Here is a 17,195-nt window from a genome sequence, read left to right as displayed (position 1 = left end):
CTGAGGTCCATGGACTCATGTCCTTCAATGAGCATACTAGTACATGCATCAAATTGCTCATACTGTTTATTCTCCTCAAGTTCTAAACATACAGAATTGATAGTCTCACATCATGGCAATGTGAAAAGGAATTATTTACTTCAGTTTACAGATGAGAAAATCGGCTCAGAAAAGAAAAGTAACTTATCCAAACTTGTTACAGGCCAGAAAGATCTCTCTTGCTTATAAAATCCTAAATTCAAGTTGGGCTAGAGATCTTGACTCAACTTCTCATAAGCTTTTATCCTGTATCCCCATCTGATTGTTCATGTATCTATGTCAAGGACCCAGACTCAGAGTTTTTGTAGAGTGTAATTCTCAAAAGAATATTTAGCTGCCATACTGGAGAAAAGGTCTGGGGCTGAATTACACAGTGGGAGTTCTCTCATGTCTTCGTGCCATAACACTAACCTTTGTGACCTTCTATAAGAGTGAGCTCTCCAAGATGTAGACCCCGCCTCTTTTGTTCCTCCTTTGTCCTTGGGTCTGCTTGCTTGATTCAAAGATGCAGTCTTTCCTGAAGTAACCTAATTTTCCTTACTACCTTTTGAAAAGGTTGAATGAGGAAATCTGAGGACCATTTCTCATTCAGTACCCAGATTTGTAAGCCTGAGTGACTGTTTCCTTCCATACCAGCTCAGCACCAACATCAGTCTGAACTACTGTTCCAGCTCAGGAAGAGAAAGCGCAGCTCGTTCCTTCCCATTTTGTGGCATCTCACACTTTTCCTTAAGTCTGTCACACTGAAGACTGGATCAGGAAGAAGTCCTTTCATACCCTCCCATCTGATCTTGGGCTCTCACTGCCCCTTCTGTCTTGTTCATTCTCTTTGTGTAGTGTGTGTGTGTGTGTGTGTGTGTGTGTGTGTGTGTGTGTGTGTCTGTCTGTCTGTCTGTTTCCTCAGCCATCTCTTCACTACCCATCTCCTTGTCTTCTCCCCTCCCTTTCTTCCTCCCCACTCCCCACTGTGTATATTGCTTAAACACCCCATGCGGAGATAATTTCATTTGAAGCACTCTCTTGAGGTTTTACATTTTAACAGGCTTTTTGCCTTAGAAAGAGTCAGTGTTGATTTGTAGGAAGAAAGATGTTGTTCTCTTAGAAACACCGAGGTCCCCTCTGCTGTTCACGCCTAACCCGCTGGATGGGTTTTATAGATACAAAAACGGACAAGAACAGGTCATTCTTGTGAAAACAGAAGCATGGATGAGTCTTGACCTAGCCAGAGGGCCTTTTCCAGCAGGGTGTTGGTAACTAAGACCATGTCTTCTTCCTGGGCTTTTCCTTTGTACTTCATTGTTTGCCTGTCATTTCTTTCTTTTTTATTTTTTTTTTAATTTACTATCTATCCACCTTCTGCTTATGGGAAAAATGATTCAGGCACACCAGTAATAGAAAACATAATATCTCACTCACAAAGTGTCCAGTGTTCCAGATGCAGTTTGAAGAGTACTCTGAACCCTTGCTCTCTCCCTGCAGCTGTGTCATAGAGGCCTGAACTCAGCTAGCCTGAGGCTTTGCACATCTCTTCCCCCTGTCATGAGGAACGGAGGCTTACTTACTCAGAACTTTGTGATATCTGAGTCCCATCTTTGACCAGCTGGGGCTGGATTTGAGAAGCTAGCAATTGAGTATATACTGGAATAGATACTGGTTAAGAAGCATCCTTCTCAGTCTTACTAACAAGTTATAAGGAGAGAAGCCTGGCCTGGGAGAGACATTAGGGCACAATTAATACTTTCACATATTCACATATGTTCTCTCTCTCTCTCTCTCTCTCTCTCTCTCTCTCTCTCTCTACCCCCTTTCTCACTCTTTGTGTGTGTGTGTGTGTGTGTGTGTGTGTGTGTGTGTGTCCAATGGAGATTATATATAACCCACTCCTGGCCACCTGCCACATGGGTAGCAAACTAGAGAACGCATTTTAGATACCAAGTGGGAAGCTTTGGAAAGTATAAGAAATAAGAATTCCCAGAGTCTCAATTCTGTCACAGAATACAAACTACATTATACTAAGGTCGATTCTCAGAGTAGGATCAAATTTCTACCCCTAGAACCTTCCTATTTGAACTTCTGGCTTCTACAGTGAGAGACAGCTCATTTGCAAAGTCCATTTTGAATACTTTACAGAAACAAAACTCTTTCAGATTCTGTGAGTTAGATTAAACAATGAGAAAATGAGGAGAAATAACGTGTTTGTGTGGCACTCTTCAGTACATGATATGAGCACACAGAAACACAAGGCAAGACACTAGAGGCATTTCCCATTCCAGCTCTTCCTCAGACTCACACTTTGGACAAACCTCTGTCATTGCCTGGATTTGGGTTCTCTCATTTGTGAAGTGACAGTTGGACTACTGCTTACCAAGGTCCATCTGTAGTATTGAGGCGCTAACATAACTACCTTTCTTCAGCCTGTCTCTGTGGGGCTGGAAAGCTCTCTGCCCTTACAGCTTTGGCTTAACTTCAAGAAGAGTTGACATTCATCTTGGGCCTTTTGATTATGGAACCACATGAATCAAGTTTTCTTGAGGAGATACTTGGGCTAGAGTATTGAGAAATTCACATGCCAATTAAGTTCAGACCAGATATCTTAGTTACTTTTTTATGGCCATGACAAAATACCATGACCAAAGCAACCAAGCTCAAAGCTTATATCCTCTCTGCAGGCAGAAAAGCTAACTGGGAATGTCATAGATTTTCGAAAGTGCAAATCCAACCCCCAGCTACCACTCTCCTACCATCTCCTCCAGCAAGCCACTCTCCTAATCCTTCCCAAACAATTCTACCCATGGAGACCAAGTATACAAACATGAGCCTATGGGAGCCATTCTTATTCAAACCACCACACCAGATGACAGTCTATGGATTATTCCAACTCCAGGATTCTAAAATTCCATAAAAGGCAACCTTTTAGATGGACATGCAGAAACCCCTATGCAATTCATCTGGTGTTGTTTTAGTACTTTGTGTGGTGGTACTTTAGTGTACATCACTGATGCTGTATGCTGACTTTAGGAGCTCTCTGTGTAGAGTAGAATAGTCCTTGGGTTGTTTGCTTTTCCCTTTTAACTGGTTTGGCCTCATTTATTTTCTAGAATTTGAAGTTTTGGACTTGTTGAGCATTTTGATTCATGATCAACCTTGTTCTCTTGATATACATTTTAGAAGACAAATCTGACCTTGAGAACAGTGTGATGCAGAAGAAAATAAAAATCCCCAAACTTTCTCTCAGTCATGTAGAAGATGATGGGGAGGTTAAAGACTATGGGGAAGAAGATTTACAGCTTAGACACATCAAGGTAACAAAATCTTTGCTTCTCTTAGACATTCATTGGAGTGACTCCATATTTCCCAGGGCTAAAGAATTCCAGACTGGCCTCCTTCCCCATATAAATGTCTCCTGGTGTCATCAGCCATGAGCTTTGTTTTGTTTGTTTTGGGGGAGTGGAAGATGCTTAACAGCAAGAACGTTTTCCCTAGAGCCTACTTTTTAGAGACTCCTCATTTAGATTGTACAACCAGGCACAGTCCCATTGGCAGAGTGTGCAGTGTCAGGACTGTTGGAGATTTAGAACAATGTGCTTTTCCCTGGCACACAGCTCTGGAGAGGTCACAGCTGAATTACATGGACATTAAGCAGCTGTTGGTCTTGGGTAGCAGTTTAGAGCTAGTCACTATCATATTGTCCCAAATTGCTGAGGGTGGACCCACTGGGAAAAGATGTTGATAAAATTCATTGGGAGCATCTGGGATGCTGGGTTGGGTGAAAATCTCTTCATGAGGTTGCATTTCCTTGTTATGTGTTCCAGCTGGGCTCTCACTATTTGAAAACAAACAAACAAACAAACAAACAAACAAAAAACTACTGGAAATATTGTTTGGCGGTCTAGCTCTCTACCCACTTAACCCGTCCTGTGAGTATCCTAGAGAAAGGAAGGGGGAAGAGAAGAAAAGTACCTTCTGCTTTGTACTCTCATTTGGGACACAGGTCAAGAACATCCCCCAAGGTGTAGTCCAAAAGATGGGGTCAATCCACTGCATGGCATTCATCCCCTGGTGTGGCTCTGGCCCAGTGCTGGCCCCTGGCGTCATGGAGCACAGCCACACGTGTTCCCTGTCCTCAGGGTTCTCACAGCATAGTGATTTGAATAAATGTTTAAGGTGATCATTATGTTTTAGGAGATACATTCCTCTCTTCTTTATCTCAGCAGATAAAATTACCAGGACTTTGCAATGTTACTCAATCTTAAGTCATGAGTTTACCTCATTTTTATTACCTTCAATTTTCTGAAACTGGAAGATTGAGTCAAACCTGGCTGGTTAAATTGTGCAGAATCTTGTGTACTCTGGTAGTCTGTACCGTCTATTGTCCCTCTGTGAGAGCTCGTGACCCTTACACCCTAGGTCAAGACTCAGCCACTTCTGCAGCTCTGCCATCCTCAGTGGGAGCTTTGTACACTTGAGCTGAAATTGCCTCAAACAACTGAGCCCCCAGTCTCCTGGATGAACCTTCCTTTCTCTGCTGTCTGGCTGAGGGAGAGGCTGGCAGATGTGAGAGCAGGAACTCTGGCTCACACATGGGCTTTGATTCTGCTTCTCCCTCCATGGCATGTCACTCCCCATGCCTGGGACCCTGAGAGTGGTTCCTCCTCTTTCTAGGGCTCTGCTTGCTTACCTGCAACATGAAGAAAACTGAAAGCGCCCCAGTGCTAGCTAGCATTCTTTGAAGCTAGCTTTCAGTTGAGTAAACATTTGTCAAGCTTCTGCCAACTGCCAGTCCTGAGTGAGTAGGCAGAAGAGAACCAGAGAAAACAAGACATATGTACTGCCCTAGATTAGAGTGGGTTTGGATTTTGACGTCCTTCCAAACTGAAGCAGCCTTAAAAAGGTTACAAGATAAATTCCATGCATATGTATGTTCTTGAGTGTGATTCCTCAGAAATGCCTTGGGCAGGCCAGATTGTTTTCCCATTCTTTGAAAATCCACACTGGTCATCCCATAAGCAAATGACTGTCCAGGTGCCACAGAGGCTATGGAGTGCTGGGACACATAGAAAAGTGATCCTGATATGTGCATCTGAGTGCCAGATGGAAAAAGTGTTAGCATAACACCCAGTGTCCTGTCTCTGCCACCAGCTGTTTGTGGCTTTTGCCCAGAGCACTCTGGTCCTCTGTTTCCCCATTTGCAAAGTGAAGGGCTTTGACTGTGTCTCTAACAGGTTTCTCCAAGCACTGATGTTCTGTGGTTCTGTGATTCTAGGATTGTCTGGGGAAATATTGAGCTGCAGTCCAAGAAAGTCCCAGCTGCCCTTGCCTGAACTGATTCTCGTTGTCCTACACAGAGACCGGAGGGGCGGAAGCCTAGTGAAGCGGCTCACAAGAGTATCGAGGCAGTGGTGGCCCGGCTAGAGAGACAGAACGGCCTGAGCCTGGGCCACAGCACTTGTCCAGAAGAGGTCTTTGTGGAGGCCTCACCGGGCACAGAGGACATGGACAGTCTGGAGGATGCTGTTGTGCCCCGGGCTCTGTATGAGGAGCTGCTGCGAAACTACCAGCAGCAACAAGAGGAGATGCGCCACCTCCAGCAGGAGCTGGAGCGGACTCGGAGGCAGCTCGTACAACAGGCCAAGAAGCTCAAGGAGTATGGGGCATTGGTGTCTGAAATGAAGGAGCTCCGAGACCTCAACAGGAGACTCCAAGATGTGCTACTCCTGCGGCTTGGCAGCGGTGAGTGCCCAGGCAGGCCACTTAAGGAGGGGCACCTTCCTGAAGCTCCCCTTCCAGCAGGACAAAGGGGAGAAACAAGCCAAGTGCCCTTGAGGTTAGGGGAGAACAGAGACTTGACTGAGCAGTTACCCCAAGGAGGAGTCATTGTCCTCTCTGCATATGGTAGGAGGCCATGGATGCAACATTGGCCACACTGTGTTAAGAACACTGGGGAACATGGTTCAAAGAACATGAGTGGTTAGAATGCTTGCTACTGCCCATTCAGGAAGAGGTAGCTCAGGGATTTAGAGTAGCCCTCCAAAGAGAACTCAGGACAGTAGAGAAAACTGGATGGGATCTGAAACACATAGTGTCCTCTGAGCTAGAAAGTGACAAAGGAGGGATCCTGCTAACATGACATGAAAGTTGAGAGCATGCACAATTATTTGTAGGGGAATATGGAAAGGCCTGGGCACGAAAGGGGCACTGTATCCAGGCACCTAAGGAATTCAAGGATAGCACTCATGACTATGAGAAATACCTAGGGCATGTTAAGAATGCTCCTGCAGATGCGCAGGGCAGATGATAAGGATGCTGAAAACTACCATCTTGGGTAGTCAGGGCTTGTTTTGGTAAGAATGAGAAGCATTAAAATGCTTTTAAGGACTGGGAGCTGTATGTAGCTCGGCAGTAGTGTATTCTTGTAGCATGTGCAGAGTCCAGAGTTTAATTCCACTTTGAAACAAAACAATCAAGAAAGCTTTTGTGCATTGGAGGAATGTGGGGATTAGTACAAAGATAAATAAAATTCCTTTGGTTTCCTCATAGGAGAACCACCCTGGCCTTTAGGTTTTCTCATCTGAAATGGTGTCAGGGCTGAAATAAATGGATTCTAAAAGGCAAGAGACTGAGGAAACAACAGACAGAAAACCTCCTGCAGAGTGTAAGACTCTAGCAGTGTGGAAAGGTGTGGCCAGTCAGTACTGAAAAGGTTGCCGTGCCACGTGTTTACAGCCTCCATGGCCTCTGCATCAGGGCACTTGGCTCAAAAGAGGGAGTAAACTAGGTTACAGGTCCCGTCCCCCAAAATTTAAACCAAATACATCACCACAGAAGGAAGGTCTCCATTATCTAGATACATATTTATGTGCCAAGTCCTTTCTTAGATTCGTGTGGACAGGCATGCTCTCATAGTGCCCCCTTTCTATTTGCAGGTGCCTTTTGCTTCTCAAGTGTGACTTCATGGTGGTGTCTCAGTAGATCAGCCAGGGCCCTTTCTTTCTGTCCTAGACACAGAGGAGCAAGCAGGATAGGGATTACCAGAGATACAAACCTCTAACTCACACCACACCACTGTAGCTAATGCCCTAGAAGTGTTCCCACTCCCCAGCCCTACCTTCATCTTGGCTTGGGTCCCAAATCATAGTTGAAGAGGTTCACTGTGGCACTAAAAGTTAGGAGTGATTTTCAGATTCACAAGGTATTTATTACAGTGAAATGTCAGTGAGGATCCATACATGTGAGAATTTATGAAGACAATGTTGGTGCTATAGCACAGGTGGACCCAGGGGACAGAACTGATTTTTCAGTCCTGATTTTCTGAGGAAGGGCTTTTGCTTTGATTGTACCGGGCCTTCTGTGAACTTCTTTAGAAGGATGGGGAAGCATACCAACTGCACAATTTCTCCACACCAATTTTTCATCTCCTGGGGGATATGATCTGTTTTACATGGTCCTGAACTGAGTTTAGACTGCAGAATCCACCCTGACCTTGGGCAGTAAGAAGTTGTGTTATGTGTAGACAGGTGCCTCTTTTCATCATAAAACACTTGACAGTCAAACGTAACCCTGACCAGACTAGGTATCTGACCTTGCCAGGCTTTCTCATCTTGCAGGACTTAAATGTATGTCATCATGATGCCCAGTGGCTATCTCTTCTCTGGTGTGTCACTGTTGCTATCACAGTGATATGAGATACAGCCACACATATGGCCATAGCCACACACAGAGCCCTGTACTCTCAGGGCAGCAGACTTCCTGGAAATCACACACATCTTCCTCCATATAGGGACATTTAAACTCCATTCATCAACGTGTGATAATTGATGCTAACACAAAGCCACACAGTCCTCAATAATCAGAGGGTCTCTGCCTGGGTAAGGCTGTATATTCTGTGGATATATATACAGGCCTGGACTCGAATTCCAACTTCTCTACTTTCTAACTCTGTCTTTGAAAAGTTCTTTCATTTCGTTTGTTTTTCCTCCCTTTCTAACTTCTTTCCTCATTTCCTGGCTCCCCTTACCAATACTTACTACTACTTCTGTGTCAGGCATTGTGCCTAGTGGTGAATAACAGTCACATACATTTTGAACACACACACATGTATTTGCACATGCACACACATACATTCATATGTACACATGCACATATACACACACAATTCATATGTACACATGCATACTTATGTGCATATACACATGCACACACAAACATATACACAGAACACACACATACGCAACACAAATACACACACACACACATGTGCACACACACATATGCATGCATGTATACTTTGCCTTCTTCCCTTGAGGATCTCATAAGCACAGAGGGCTATGGACAGCAGATATAAGACAGCTATTTTCGGAAGATTGATAAAGAAAAGCAGAAGCAGGAAGACATTAGTAAGCTTGAAAAGTGAGTTTTAATGAAGGCAAGGGTAATTGGGTATGAAGAATAAGGTATAGCTTTAGTCAACCAGCAAAACACTGAGCCTCAATATTCCACTCCTTAAAGTTGACCTGATGTCAGCCCTCTTACAGCTCTGGAACACACAGTATAGTGTCTGGGATGCTGTTGATGCTCAGGTACTGTAGTTACTCTTTTTCTACATCATTTGGAAGAGAGGCTAAGATAGGGTCTGTTTTGGAATTTACAGCTGGCTCCCCCAATCAGAAATTGGCCCTGTGATATCGGGCAGGTTTACCAACTTCACTGCTTCTCGTTATATTTGACATTAGGAGATAGAATGAGTTATAGATGTCTGCTTATTTCTTCATTCAACACCACTGAATACTTTCCAAGTCTACCTACTAGGGGAGATACAAAGAAAGTAAAAACATTGGGAGGTGGGTAGAAGGTGGAGTTGGAGGTAAATGTGTAAACATGTAATTAAAATGAAGAATAACCAGTTGTGGGGGAGGGACCCACATTTTGAGCAATCCTTCCCCTCCCCTGACTCTGGGAAAACTAAGGAGAAGCAGGGTAGAGAAGATCCAGAAAAAGAGAGATGATTGCTGGTTCAACATGCCCTCCAAGGCTTGTGTTCTCGTGGGTCCTGGCTTCTTCCTTGCTCTTCCAGGGCTCACCAGCCCTCCTCCCCTAGGATCTCAGCTCAAAGGTCTTTGTCCACACTGGGTGCTGGATCATTTATACAGGTAATCAGAACCAGGTTGGCCAGTAGATCAGGAGACCTGTTGTAAGAGGGTTTCTCTGTGCATGAGAGAATCACCGCTGAATCCTCTGGGTAGTGTAGGGGTAGATGGGCAATCTGGAAAGCAACAGCCTGGCCTGTGGCTCATAGCTCATGACAACTCCAGGCATGGAGATAAGAGTCCTTGGGAGCCAGGAGTTGTAATAGGGTAGCTCATGGAGGTTGGGGGCACACACTGAAGGGCCCAGGGATAGCAGGATGGCAGCAGTGGCGTCGGAGGCGTGGCTGGGTGATTCACTTCATCATTGTATATTCACTCTCCCTCATTCTTCCATTCATTCTCTGGAAGGGGCAGCTGTGTCTGATGGGAAGGACTCTCTATAGAGTGGAATCCTGGATCTCCATAAGAACTGACAAGAGACAGGAGGTTGTCCTCATTTTGCTAGTGAAGAAGCAGGACCACACTGATCTTGCATGTCTCTCTAGAGCTCTTCCCTTTAGCACTCTGACTTTTTGTCACCAATGGGGTGTGCCTTCACCATCCTTCATGAAGGACCCTCTGTTCCTTGTCTATGATCTTAGCCAGGAAAACAGCCCTTTCTGACAAGACATATCCACACACTGCCCCCACTCCAAGGTCATTTACTTCTGTATTTGTTACAGTGTCAAGATTAAACAAGAAGGCTGTATGTCCAGCAGAGTCAGTGTTCAGTACTTGGCAGTCTCGACTCCGCTGCAGAGATTCAGTGCTGAGCATTCTAAAGCATAGGGGAATTACTGCTTATAAGACCCACACTGATTTATGGGTTCATTCATTCATTTATTTTTTCTTCATCAACAAATGTTTGTTGAGATTGTACTTTGTGCTAAGACAGGGATAGATACTCGAAACATAGAGATGAAGGAGACAAAGACCTTCATGAAGAACATCTGCAAGCTAGTGGGTTAGGGTTTCAAACCAGGAGATGACAGTGTCCAGGAAGACAAAGGGGACAAGGTGAAGCAGAGCAGTTGGGATGCAGTGGGCAAGAAGCACCAGTGTAAGAGTGGAGCAAAGGGGTGTTTCATGGCTCCTCCTCAGCCAATAGTCCCTGTTCTTGAACTTAATAATTACATTTTTATTTACTTGGTGTGTGTGTGTGTGTGTGTGTGTGTGTGTGTGTGTCTGTGTGTTTGTCTGTGTGTATCTGTGTGTGTGGTGGGAGTCAGGAATTGAACCCAAAGCTTCACTGAGCTATCTCACCATCCTGAGTCCCTGCTCTTAATAGGTAGAAAAAAAAAACAACAAAGTTTAGTCATTCATTTTGGTGTGAACCAAATAACATAAGTTCAGGTACTTCTCTAAAGAACTCCAAGGCACATGAAAAGGAATAGATGTGTCCTTGCCTTGAGGATGGTGGGAACCACAAACATGGATACAACCTGACACCAGTTGGAATAAGATTGGTGCTTTAATTGCAGGAGGGAGGCGGATAATGATTTCAGATTTTGTGTATATTTTGTCAAGGAATGTAGGCACAGATGATGAATTCTGACCAGCTGAGGGAGAGATAATAAGAATAATAACAGTAATTTACATGTGATGGGCACTTTACAGGTTTCAAAGCACCTTGACATTTTTATCCAATTGGACTATTCCAGTAGCCTTATTGCAAGCCCAGGTAAGGATTATTATCTCCATTTAAAAGAAGAGCATGTGAAAGGAAGAGATAATGTCCCTGTTGGCTGGATCATAAGCGGGCTGAAATGTTTGAAGAAGAAGCCATGCTGGCTGGCCTGCATATCTGTCTTGGCTCTTCAGAGCTGGATTGCTAACACCACTCTAACCCTCTGAGTTTATGCCTTGTGTTCTGTCCAAGGTCTGTTAAAATACCAGCTTTGATCTTTAAAATCCTTTGTGGACTGAGCTGGCTTCTGTACGCTCAGGTCTCTGATGGTGCCTTGAAAAAGACAGCTAATGTCAGCCGGATGCTTCCTGCTGACTTCCCCTGTACTGGAGGCAGCCTGGCCTTTGGCAAGAGATATTACTTAGGCTTGAATCTCACTTCTCATAATTTTTTACCTGTGTGACTTGAAGCAAAAGAGTTGTTAACTCTTCTGAGTCTGTTTTCTCCTCTGTGAAATGGGACTCTTTAAGCCTGCTATATGAGGCAAAGAACCCACTTAGTAATTTAAATTCTGCATGAGCCCTGGGGTCAGAACTTCTGGAGTTTTGAGTGCTAGTTCATTGGTAATCTCCTTCAGTTGCTTTGAACAAATTACTTCCTCAGTTTTACTTTCCTTGTCTACAAAACAGAGTCACCGACAGCCCCAACCAATATGGCTAAGATGATTAAATAAACAGTTGCAGTGAAGACATCTGCCATACCCAAGCATGGCAATGTTCCATAACTCCTACATTGACCTGTAGGGCCATTCAAGGATGACACGAGACAGTGTGTACACAGCACCTAGCACCTCCCAGCTGTCCTTCCTACAACACAACACAGAGATTGCAGGGAACATTTTAATCTTTGGTTAACCCTTCATGCCTCCTGCCAATCTCTTCCTAGTCTAAGCTTTAGAGTACATCTTAAAGTCATTCAGTTCACAACTTTGTGACCTGTAGTTTTAGAAATGCCCCCCCTGTCTCCATTTTCCTGAGTGGAATTCTACTTTACCTCCAGTTGTCTGTTCACTGATGGGTCCTCATTAATCTCGGATCCCATCACCTGTCTCAGAGATCATAAGTCCCATCAGTTTCTTCAGACATCACCAGATAGAACTCTGCCTCCTCGTTGCTTAGGTTTTCCTCCTTGAATCCACCAGTGAGCAGAAACACTAAAAATAATTGGATTTTGAGAGAAGGCTGAAGAAGCTGAGAAGCGTCATATAGTAAAACACTGGGGGCTCACAGGAGCTCCCAAGGTTGGAGTGGTACAGAGTGTAACTGGTGCACCTCAACTGGATGTCACAAAAAAGATCTGCCAGTGAAACTGGGATCACTTTTCTGAATGATAGTGGCCATCTTTCATTTTGAAGGCCTTTTAAATATTTTTTTCTTTGTCTACTTATCAAAATTACCCACAGTTAATGCCAGATTATTTTCAAATGTGATTTCAAGGTGGTTAAATAATTCTAGGTTCTCCTTATCTTTTCTCCCAGAACCCATTTTCCTGTGGGCCAAGGATATGAGGCTGAGGGAAAGCTCCTCCTGTCCCTTTGATAGCTGTTAGGCAGCTGAGCAATCTAGACATCTCTGGGCTCTGCCTTCCATGTCACCCTGTGACAGGCTTGTTTGCTGCTGGCTGTGCCCATCAGGAAATGCAAATGGCAAAGGGTTTAACTTACAGCTCACTTCCCCTTTAGATGTGCCTTGGGGCAGACACTAGAAACTTTTTACACATAAAACCACCTTAGGTGGGCTCATCGATGAGGAAACAGGCTGCTCCAAGAGATTAGGTGACTTGCCTGAGGCCACAGGCCCAGGAAGAACCAACTTTCTTATGTAGGCCTATCTTATTTTTCCATATGTCAGGCTGTCTGATCAGTCACACAGCCCCTGGGCCTCTATGGCAGTGTCTCCTCTTCTACCTGCCTGTGAATTCTGGAGCTTTAAGACATACTCTTGTACAGGCTTCCTGCTTCATTTCTTCATAGTGTCTGTTTTACCAGATTATATAGCTTCAAGATTCTAAGCAGAAGTTTCCCACAGTTTTCATGGACATTATGTTTTTAGGAAAAAGATAATTCATCTTTCCTTTCTCATATCAATACATAGAAAAACTGAAACCAAGAGGAAAGAACATGGCTGTGCTACATAGAATCTAAATATGTGTGGGGATTTCACCATTAGGAAGCTGTGGCAGGCAGATGTTTCAGCTCTCAGGGAAGGATGGACTCATTTTGACCACTTGGATTCACCGAGGCCCAAAGGCTGCCCACACTTGCTGTCCTAAGGAGCTCTCTGATTTTGGGAGTAGTTCTCACAGGGGCCCAGAGCTCACCTTGTCCAGCCTTCCTGCAGGATGTGAAGCCTTTTGTAGCCTTCTTGCAGGAGATCACTGGGCCACCTATAACTCAACCTGCTTCTCAACCTGGGGGTCTCTACCTCCTTTGGAGTTGAATAACAGATATCCTGCATATCAGATATTTATATTAAGATTCCTAACAGTAACAAAATTACAGTTATGAAGTAGCAACAAAATAGTTTTATGGTTAGGGGCAGTCACAACATGAGGAACTATATTAAAGAGGCACAGCATTAGGAAGGTTGAGAACCACTGACCTGTATCATGGCCCTAGACACAGGAAGCTCCTTCTGCCTTCCTGTTATACCCCTACTGTCATTGAATAGCTGGGGCTGTAGGGAAAAGTGTCTGTGCAGGAAACATTTATTAGATATTTCTCTGTTCTAGGCCCTTTGCTGGGCATGAAAAGTGAAATACTCTTAGCAGCAAATATGGTGTTTGCTTTGTTCTTAGGCCTTTGATATTAGAGGAGGAGAGAGGAGGGGCCTTTTTATACTGGTGGAGTATGGGTGCCGGAGGTGAGGTTACAAGGCCTCAGATTAGGGAATTTAGTTATATCCTATGCAATGGGAAACTCTGAACAACATTTCACAGCTGTAAGAGAGGCTGACTTACACAGAGAACTGAAAGAAAAGCCTGTTAACACCTCTGGAAAGGAAAATTAGTTGAGGAAGTGCAGTCACATAGTAAATTCTACTCCCTAGGCCTCCTGGCCTCATGGTCACCGTTACACAACACAAGACCCCTCGGCTCCCACACCACTGGGGACAACCTCAAACTCTCACCCCTCCAACTCATCCAATTCCAGGACCAGAAGCCATCTCATAGCGGTAAAGTGCTTGTGTGACTTCTTCAGCACTGCTCTGGCAGAACAAACCCGAGCTACCTTGGCATGTCTTGCCATGTCGATGCTATGTCGGCCAAGAAGTGGGCGTGGGCGGGTGAAAGAGAAACAGATAAGAAGGTATACTTGCTATGGAGTGAAGTACAGGCTCAGAGTTCCCAGAGGTTGAAATGAGTTCTGGTGACTCCCCCACACTCTCACACAGCTATAGAGTTCCTCAGAGATAACCTGAAAGAGTATTGGAAGGACGGAGGAGGTGAGGGTCCTAATGCAGAATGGGCATTAGAGGACATGGGAAGCCTATGAAACCTCTAGAAAGTGGTGTTCGGTGAGGAGAGGTAAAAAGTTGAAGGATCAAGGCTCAAGAGAGCCCAAGAACCCTGCACCTGAGCAGGCAGTACCTGTGTGGCTTCATACTCCACTTCACCTCACTGGCCCTCCCAGGTCTTAAGGAGGTCATTCTTCAGGGGTTCAGTCAGGGTTAACCTTTTTCCTTCAGCACTTACTTAGTGAATACTTTACAGGTGCTGGGCAATGAGGATACAGCAGCAAACAGGGCTACTGCTGCCCTGCCTCTGTCTCTCAGTACTTCTGCTTTTTTCAGAGATGTTAAACAGCTAATAACAGTGTGGTGAAAAGAGTTTCTAAAAGGAGACTTTTTGTAAGAGACTTAACATAGATGACAGTCAATCGGTATCAGTCCTCCATCCTTTTCCAACGCTTGACTGAAAATGGTCCTCAAGAAATACTCTGATGCCCTGACACTGCGGGCTTGGTTCTGCTTCCACTTCCTCTTTCTTTGAAGGGCGTCATGCCTTCTCTCACAGCCATTTCTGCCCTGCTGCTCACTCTCTGGTTCAGATTCTCTGAGAGCCTAGCCAACCTGGGAGGCCTCCATGTATGCTGCTGGGATCTCACCCAGCCCAGGCCTCTTGCCAGAATTACTTTTGCCTTAGCCCAGCAAAGTCTGTGGTAGCCCTTGTTCAGAGACTACATTCAGGAAATGTAGACACAAGGGGCCAAGGACCAAAGAGCTGCCACTTGTGCTGATGACATTCCTAGACCACACTCGGCCCAGCTCTGCCCTTTAGGATCACTTGATCACTCGGGACCTTTCTCTTCACAAATATGTGTAGATTGTCAGACTGCCCACATTGTGGTTAGGCAGGGAGCCTGCGTTTTGTCCCCTTTCCCTTCACTGTATGAAGATAACCCACCAAGGGCCTCACCCAACTATCACTTACCAATCCTCCAAGTGTATGTCCATTGTTCTGAGGCAGTCCTAGTGTTTTCCAGGTGTAGCATGGCTGCTTTTGCTTCTGTTCCAGAGTCTTCTTGTCTGCTACTCAGCAATTGTGACAGTGTGTCACCTCTTTCTGTGAGTCTCTGAAAGCTACCTAGCTCATCAATGGCATTTATTAGGTGTGTGATAGATTCACTGAAGAAAAGAGGCCAGATTGCCTCAGCCCTTGTAGAAGCTAAGAAGGTGCATAGTCTCAGTGGTAGGTGAAAATGGTAGGGCTATCCTCCAGGGCATGGAAAGATCCAGAGAGACTGAAGCCTGCTCTGCCCTGGGCCACAGAGGCATAGCATCTGACCTGCCTGGATCACCCCCTCTTCCCAAGGCTCTTGCTTATTTCCTTAATTGTTTTATGTCACTGTCCATGTCCAGATTCTTTTCAAGACAGCAGATCACCGTTCTCTAAATCCACAGTGCCCCACATGCCACAGTATATGCTCTGTCTGCTTTCAGAAGTTTTGACTTGATTTAATTTGCACTTTCGAAAACTAAATGTGTACTTCAAACTCATTATAGACATCTAGAAATAAGTATGATTTAACCCTTTTAAGGAGAAATCTAACATGTCCAAACATGTATAGGATTTGGAGACACAGGTGACCTCTAGAGCTCCTTGAAATCACGTCAAGTGACAACTTTTCAGAGTTAAAAGTAAGGCCGTACAATTTCACCTCTTTGTTGTTCCAACAAGCAGACTGTTTTCCTCTGTGGCTCAGTCCTCATTTTACAAGATGAATCGCCAGGGCTTAGAGAGGTAGAGGATCTAGGACATGGGATTTAGACCATGTCTTGTCCCCTGGCTCCACTGTGCACCCATCACCTCTGTGTATCACATTGTAGTGTTTCACGTGCATAATTACAAACTTCCAAACAGCTGAAATATTTCCTATTTGTTCCAGAATCTCAATGTCTCTTATGGAGAGTGTGTGGTGAGGGGGTTTGTGTGGGATGTGTGTCAGCTTGTGTGGTGACTGGGTTCATGAATGACTGAAGAAGGAGGTACTGCCTTTTGTGTCCTTTGAAAGGGCTTTCTTTACTTGGCTGAGGTTTTTTTCTCCATGGAAGGTGTAGTTTCCCCAAAATAAACCTCAAGTGTGTGTCACTACCTGAATGCCAGTGGATCAAAAGGCCTTTCTTTTTTCTTTCTACTCTTCCCACAAAATGAAAAAAGTTCCTTTGTTACCTAAAATATCTGCGCCAGAACGTACAGTGTTGTCTCCCAGCACAAGTGCTTATTATTGTGGCTAATTTGGTCACATGTGTTTGAGGCAGAACAATGCCTCAGAAATTTTAAAAAGCAAAACAGCAATCTGAAGCATTTGTTGTAATGAGATGTAAATTGCCAACATCGGGAGTGGAGCCGACTAAAATTTGCAATGAAGTGATCCCCCCACAACATCTTAAATTAAAAGCACTAGAGGCCCTCTGCTCTCCAAGGAAACAACATAAGGCTTTTTGTTGGTGGTCTGTTTTGTTGGATTTTGTCCTTTACTTTCCTGATTCTGTAATACTGAACATGTCCTTTAGTGACTGATCATTTTCCCATTCATCTGCCATGTTCTGAGCTTCTGTCTTGTGCCTGCCTTTGGTCCTCTGCTATTCAAGAGTCATCCTTTTTGTAAATAAGAAAGCTGAGTTCAGAGATGAAATGACTTTCCTAAGATCTTTTATCTTGGAGTCACACCCACGTATGCTAAAACCCTTTCTCAGCACCTTCCTTGCTCAGGCTGTGGCCCTGTTGATACTTTCTGTATTGACAGTGTGCCGGAGGGCGGAGGGTGCTGCAGAGGACTGCTACCAGTGTTGAGTGATTCTGACTCAGCCTGGTAGGAAATGCTTTTGCTTGAGAGCCAGTAGCCT

The 17,195-nt window shown here is 44.7% G+C and overlaps 2 protein-coding genes across 6 annotated transcripts in view; both read left to right on the top strand.

The window, feature by feature from the left end:
- Positions 1 to 17,195, top strand: part of Agbl4 (ATP/GTP binding protein like 4) — a 1,113,017-nt gene that overhangs the window by 887,675 nt on the left and 208,147 nt on the right. The gene's annotated exons all lie outside the window — the stretch shown is intronic.
- Bend5 (BEN domain containing 5) overlaps positions 1 to 17,195 on the top strand; it is a 47,227-nt gene that overhangs the window by 12,748 nt on the left and 17,284 nt on the right. For 2 of the 3 annotated variants that reach the window (XM_028786965.1, XM_028786974.1), the window contains exons 2-3: positions 3,208 to 3,341; positions 5,385 to 5,769. In XM_028786965.1, coding sequence (XP_028642798.1) covers positions 3,208 to 3,341; positions 5,385 to 5,769 — 519 coding nt within the window. Of the gene's footprint in view, positions 1 to 3,207; positions 3,342 to 5,302; positions 5,770 to 17,195 lie in introns of all 3 variants that reach the window. The other variant, XM_028786985.1, reaches the window with a different exon arrangement.

The sequence above is a fragment of the Grammomys surdaster genome, unplaced genomic scaffold (assembly GCF_004785775.1).
Source record: "Grammomys surdaster isolate TR1022 unplaced genomic scaffold, NIH_TR_1.0 100, whole genome shotgun sequence".
NCBI classification, from domain to species: Eukaryota; Metazoa; Chordata; class Mammalia; order Rodentia; family Muridae; genus Grammomys; species Grammomys surdaster.
This window is presented reverse-complemented; position numbering and strand designations above follow the sequence as displayed.